This window comes from Salvelinus sp. IW2-2015, linkage group LG4q.1:29, assembly GCF_002910315.2.
Source record: "Salvelinus sp. IW2-2015 linkage group LG4q.1:29, ASM291031v2, whole genome shotgun sequence".
NCBI lineage: Eukaryota > Metazoa > Chordata > Actinopteri > Salmoniformes > Salmonidae > Salvelinus > Salvelinus sp. IW2-2015.
Window position 1 is genome coordinate 74,950,047 of NC_036842.1, and position 6,544 is coordinate 74,956,590.

The 6,544-nt window shown below is 45.0% G+C and overlaps 1 protein-coding gene across 1 annotated transcript in view; it reads left to right on the forward strand.

Annotated features, from left to right (window-relative positions):
* Positions 1-6,544, forward strand: part of otogl (otogelin-like) — a 74,505-nt gene that overhangs the window by 5,178 nt on the left and 62,783 nt on the right. The window contains 4 exon segments of the mRNA XM_070439795.1: positions 2,320-2,362; positions 2,579-2,624; positions 3,005-3,083; positions 3,221-3,313. Coding sequence (XP_070295896.1) covers positions 2,320-2,362; positions 2,579-2,624; positions 3,005-3,083; positions 3,221-3,313 — 261 coding nt within the window.

Consider the following 6,544-nt stretch of genomic DNA (forward strand, 5'->3'; position numbering starts at 1 on the left):
ATATGTGAGCCATATGTGAGCCTGTACATTGTGATATATGTGAGCCTGTACATTTGCATAGTGATATTGTTGAGCCATGTACATTGTGATAGTGATATGTGAGCCAGTACATTGTGATAGTGATATGTGAGCCAGACATTGTGATAGTGATATGTGAGCCAGTACATTGTGATAGTGATAGTGAGCCAGTACATTTGTGATATGTGAGCCTGTACATTGTGATAGTGATATGTGAGCAGTACATTGTGATAGTGATATGTGAGCCAAGTACATTGTGATAGTGATATGTGAGCCTGTACATTTGTGATATGTGAGCCTGACATTGTGATAGTGATATGTGAGCCTGTACATTGTGATAGTGATATGTGAGCCAGTACATTGTGATAGTTGTGAACCTGTACATTGTGATAGTGATATGTGAGCCAGTACATTGTGATAGTGATATGTGAGCCAGTAACATTGTGATAGTGATATGTGAGCCTGTACATTGTGATATGTGAGCCTGTACATGTGTGATAGTGATATGTGAGCCTGTACATTGTGATAGTGATATGTGAGCCAGTACATTGTGATAGTGATATGTGAGCCAGTACATTGTGATAGTGGATATGTAGCCAGTACATTGTGATAGTGATATGTGAGCCAGTACATTGTGATAGTGATATGTGAGCCAGGACATTGTGATTATTGTGAGCCTGTACATTGTGATATATGTGAGGCCTGTACATTGTGATAGTGATATGTGAGCCAGTACATTTGATAGTGATATGTGACATACATTGTGTAGTGATATGTGAGCTGTACATTGTGATATGTGAGCCTGTACATTGTGATATGATATGTGAGCCTTGTACATTGTGATAGTGATATGTGAGCCAGTACATTGTGATAGTGATATGTGAGCCGATACATTGTGATAGTGATATGTGAGCCAGTACATTGTGATATGTGAGCCTGTACATTGTGATAGTTGATATGTGAGCCTGTACATTGTGATAGTGATATGTGAGCCTGTACATTGTGATAGTGATATGTGAGCCTGTACATTGTTGATAGTGATATGTGAGCAGTACATTGTGATAGTGATATGTGAGCCAGTACATTGTGATAGTGATATGTGAGCCTGTACATTGTGATATGTGACCTGTACATGTGATAGTGATATGTGAGCCTGTACATTGTGATAGTGATATGTTGAGCCAGTACATTGTGATAGTGATATGTGAGCCAGTACATTGTGTAGTGATATGTGAGCCTGTACATTGCTGATATTGAGCCTGTACATGGTGATAGTGATATGTGAGCCTGTACATTGTGATAGTGATATGTGAGCCAGTACATTTGTAGTGATATGTGAGCCAGTACAATTGTGATAGTGATATGTGAGCCAGTACATTGTGATAGTGATATGTGAGCCTGTACATTGTGATAGTGATATGTGAGGCCTGTACATTGTGATATGTGAGCCTGTACATTGTGATAGTGATATGTGAGCCTGTTACATTTATAGTGATATGTGAGCCTACATGTGAGTATGATGTGAGCCAGTACATTTGATAGTGATAATGTTGAGCCAGTGACATTGTGATAGTGATATGTGAGCCTGTACATTGTGATATGTGAGCCTGTACATTGTGATAGTGATATGTGAGCCTGTACATTGTGATAGTGATATGTGAGCCTGTACATTGTGATAGTGATATGTGAGCCAGTACATTGTGATAGTGATATGTGAGCCAGTACATTGTATAGTGATATGTGAGCCAGTACATTGTGATAGTGATATGTGAGCCTGTACATTGTGATAGTGATATGTGAGCCTGTACATTGTGATATGTGAGCCTGTACATTGTGATAGCTGATATGTGAGCCTGTACATTGTGATAGTGATATTTGAGCCAGTACATTGTGATAGTGATATTGAGCCAGTACTTGTGATTAGTGATATGTGAGCCTGTACATTGTGTATATGTGAGCACTGTACATTGCGATGAGTGATATGTGAGCCATGTACATTGTGATAGTGATATGTGAGCCAGTACCATTGTGATAGTGATATGTGAGCCAGTACATTGTGATAGTGATATGTGAGCCTGTACATTGTGATAGTGATATGTTAGCCTGTACATTGTGATATGTGAGCCTGTACATTGTGATAGTGTGAAAATATGTGAGCCTGCTACATTGTGATAGTTATATAGTTGAGCCTGTACATTGTGATAGTGATATGTGAGCCAGTACATTGTGATAGTGATATGTGAGCCTCTACATTGTGATAGTGTGTGTGATGTTTTATTGATGGCATTTTCTTGTGTTTAGAAGCTCAGAGCCAATTGACAGAGACAGACGGAAGACTACAGAGGTGAGATGAGTGGATGAAAGGAAAAGAGAAACTCATCCCCTCCGGGGACTTATTCATTCAATGTCATGACCAAGCTGGTGTGTGTGTGTGTTTGGCTGTATTCAAGTGGTCTTAAGTGCTTTTAACTTCAGTTTGCATGTTTCTCTTCATAATGTACGTTTCTCTCCGTGTGTGCGGTGTGTGCGTGTGCTTGCGTGTGCGTGTGTGCGTGTGCAGGAGGGCTAATGCACTGCGGAGGAAACGGGATCTCCTAGGGGAGGAGGTAGGTACACTACACCTAAGAGAACCAGAGGTCAGGACTCACTCAACACACTGACCAGCACAAAGATGCCTTTGTAGGACACACACACACACACTGGGGCAACTACACAAACACACAAACAGGGCTAGAGATACACAGCGGTGTAGTGGAGAGTAAAGGCCACGATTTTTCTGCACGGCTGTTACCCACATTTTACAGAAAAATTTAATTGAAAGTACAGATTGTTACTTTTTCCACCGCGACCGACTACCTATTTCTTTACCACTACATCATTGGATACACACATACCACACACACTATACACACAGTGTGACAGATTCACAAACTGGGACTGGTAGGTATGTATGTGTGTGTGCTCATCAGTGCTCTCTCCTCTCCAGACATTCAGTCCTCTTCTCTCTGAAGCAACTCTACCTCGCAGTGTTCTACATAATTACACGGCCCGCGATGCCTCCTCAGGTAGACACACACACACAGGGTGAGGTTGGGTCAACGCGGCTACAGAAAAGCCTAAAAAGCAGTCTATCTTGTAAAGAATCATTTGTTTTCAAAAGTCTTTCCAGAGAAGATTGAGGAAAGACTGTGTGTTTTACCAGAGTACTGCGGCTGTCTGAATGGGGGCTGGTGTCAGGAGGGGGGGGTGTGTGACTGTGCACAGTTCCAGGCCCTCGGAGACCGCTGCCAGATCAGTGAGTAGCACACACACTTCACAATGCATGTCTCATTTGTGTGTGTGTGTGTGTGTGTGTGTGTGTGTGTGTGTTAGAGGTGGGAGGGCAGCAGCTGATACAGTCTCTATGGACAAAACTCTCCTCACAGCCATCATCTATGGAACAGTCAAATTAAAAGCTGACTGTAGTAATAAGTTAGCTCTAGGTTAGTTGAAGGTTTGGGTTGTTAGTGTAACATTACTGACTGCAGGATGGGAAGCTGTCTCTCCACTCTCGTACAGGGTATCCTACATGGCTGCAGGCTCGTGTGTACTCCACCAGCGCACGGCAAAACGTCTCCTCCTCATCTGACCTAATTACAGCAGACAACAGTCAGACTGCACTCAGATAACCCACAGACAACAGTCAGACTACACTCAGATAACCCCCAGACAACAGTCAGACCACACCCAGATAACCCCCAGACAACAGTCGGACTACACTCAGATAACCCCCAGACAACTGTCAGACAACACTCAGATAACCCCCAGACAACACTCAGATAACCCACAGCAACACTATGACGACATTGAGTAATCAAATACCATCTGACTTATAGGACACATGAATACTCTGGAGTGACTTACACACAGAGGTCGGAGACACAGCTGGCCAAGTAGGGGTTTGGGTCGATGTTCTCATGACAGGACAGGAAGGAGGAAACAGGAGAGCACTGCACTTCTCTATGGCATCCTACACACACACACACACACACACACACACCACACACCACAACACACACATTTTACATCAACATATTACAATAAAACACAGAATAAGCACACATAACAAAGGTACATGGACAAGCCAGGTTCAAGCAAAAGGGTTCCAGACAGACAGACACAGACAGACAGACAGACAGACAGACAGACAGACAGACACAGACAGACAGGTCTTACGTCCATGTCAGACTCAGAGTGGCAGGGTCCAGTGAAGTCTATGTCCACTAGAGGGCAGCCTCTCTCATGGGGCAGATCGACTGACCAGCTGTTAGCAAACATTGCTGGCTCCTCTGTCTGCACGCCTACACACAGGCACACACACACACGAAACACGTACACACGGTTAAGGTTCCTCCCTCTACATGCCTGACTATAATCCAATATAATAGAACAACTGTATATTAGAAGAACTACTCTCTCCTCTGGTTTCCTCTGTTCCATCTTTTCTCATTTACCTTCAGGTCATTTAGCAGACACTCTTATCCAGAATGATTTACAGGAGCAATTAGGGTTAAGTGCCTTGCTCAAGGGCACATCTACAGATGTTGTCGTACTAGTCAGTAGTGGGATTCGAACCAGTGACCTTTCGGTTACTGGCCGAACGCTCTTAACCACTAAGCAACCTGCTGCCCATTTCTCCTCTCTGCTCTCCTCTCAGGTTACAGGACTAGGGCCTCCCCTCAGTAATAATAACTATAATGGTTCCCTGTGGTGCTGAGAGGAGAAAGGTTGTGATGGAGGGATGATTGGGTGCTGAGAGAGAGGATAAGAGATGGATGGAGGAGGGAGGATAAGAGACTGGTCGGACCCGTCTGTCCAGTCTTACAGTGGGCTTTGATGAGGTGTGCGAGTGTGTGTCTCACCGCGGGCTGTGGTGAGGTCATCGTTGGGCAGGTTGTTGTAGTTCCCACAAAGGCCACAGGGGGTGCCGTGGTGCTGTTCAGACATCTTCAGATATACTCCGCTCCCCCGTCCCACGCCAGAGAGAAGCCAAACACGCTCTTCACCAGCAGGTAGTCAGCCAGACGCTCTATAAACACACCTCCTATTGTCTGGGGTAGGCTCAGCCTACACACACACACACACACAGATTATTATAATTTTTTTTACGATGCTTTATTGTCACATACACCAGATACGTGCAGTGAAACATATTGTTTTACAGGGTCAGCCATAGTAGTACGGCGCCCCTGGACAAAATGAGGGTTAAGTGCCTGGCTCATGGGCACATGGACAGATCTTTCACCTCGTCAGCTTGGGTATTCAAACCAGCGACCTTTCGGTTAATGGACCAACGCTCTAACTGCTAGGCTACCTGCCGCCCTACACACACACACATTACGAAGCACAAACACACACACACACACAATTTGTCCATATCCTACTAACCTGCGACCCCCTGGTGGACTTGGTATCCAGAGATGTGGATCTCCTCCTCGTTGGGGAAGAAGAGACTGAGAGCCCTGGGACAGGAGTACACACTGCCTTCACACACACGGCTGTTATGGACCCACACAGTGTATTGTGGTGTGGCTGAGCGGCAGTCCTGGGCCAGTATGTAGGAGCAGGTTCCAGGGTAGTAGAAGTAGCTGCCATCGAACGTCTTCATAGTGGTACTGACCCAAGACCTGCATATCCCATCTCTGTCCTGGCCCTGGTTAGGAACTACACACACACACACACACACACACACACAACACACACACACACACACACACACACACACACCACACACCACACACACCACACACACACACACACACACACACACACACACACACACACACACACACACACACACAACACACACACACACACACACACACAAACAACACACACACACACAAACACACAAACACACACACAGAGTTGTGTATGCTTATCTCAACTATGAATCAGCTTGAAGGTGCACTGGTATGTCTTTGTGTGTAGGAGGCTATGGAGAGGTTGGTTGCACACAGTGCCAGCTCACCAAAAGCTGCTCAGTTCCAGGAAACCCCTGTCTCTGCACTATTCCCAGACCTGCCAACTAGACCCACTGTGTAACAGTGGTGGTGCTGTGGTGGTACTTTAACCAGGTAGGTATTTGGTTAACAGAAACAGTGTGTAACAGAGTTGTCCCTGTCTGCCTCACCCGGGACAAGAACCCAACAGCAAACACTTCATATTACCGTTGCGCCACCAAACCCACCAAAACCAACCATAGTTGGGCAAGGGAAGCACTAATTAAATTCTCAGGCAAGCTCATAGTATAGAGGCTGTACTAGATCCAGTTCTGATGTAGTCTACAGAAACTCAACCCTAATCTTCCAGACTTAATCACACACTATATGGACTAGGGGGGGGGTTGTGTGTATGTGTGTGTGTGTGGTTATTAATTTAATGCAGCTTATTAATGATTGTTGATTGACGTGTCGGTCTAACCCTCATGTAGACCACATCACCACACACACACACACACACACACACACACACACACACACACAAC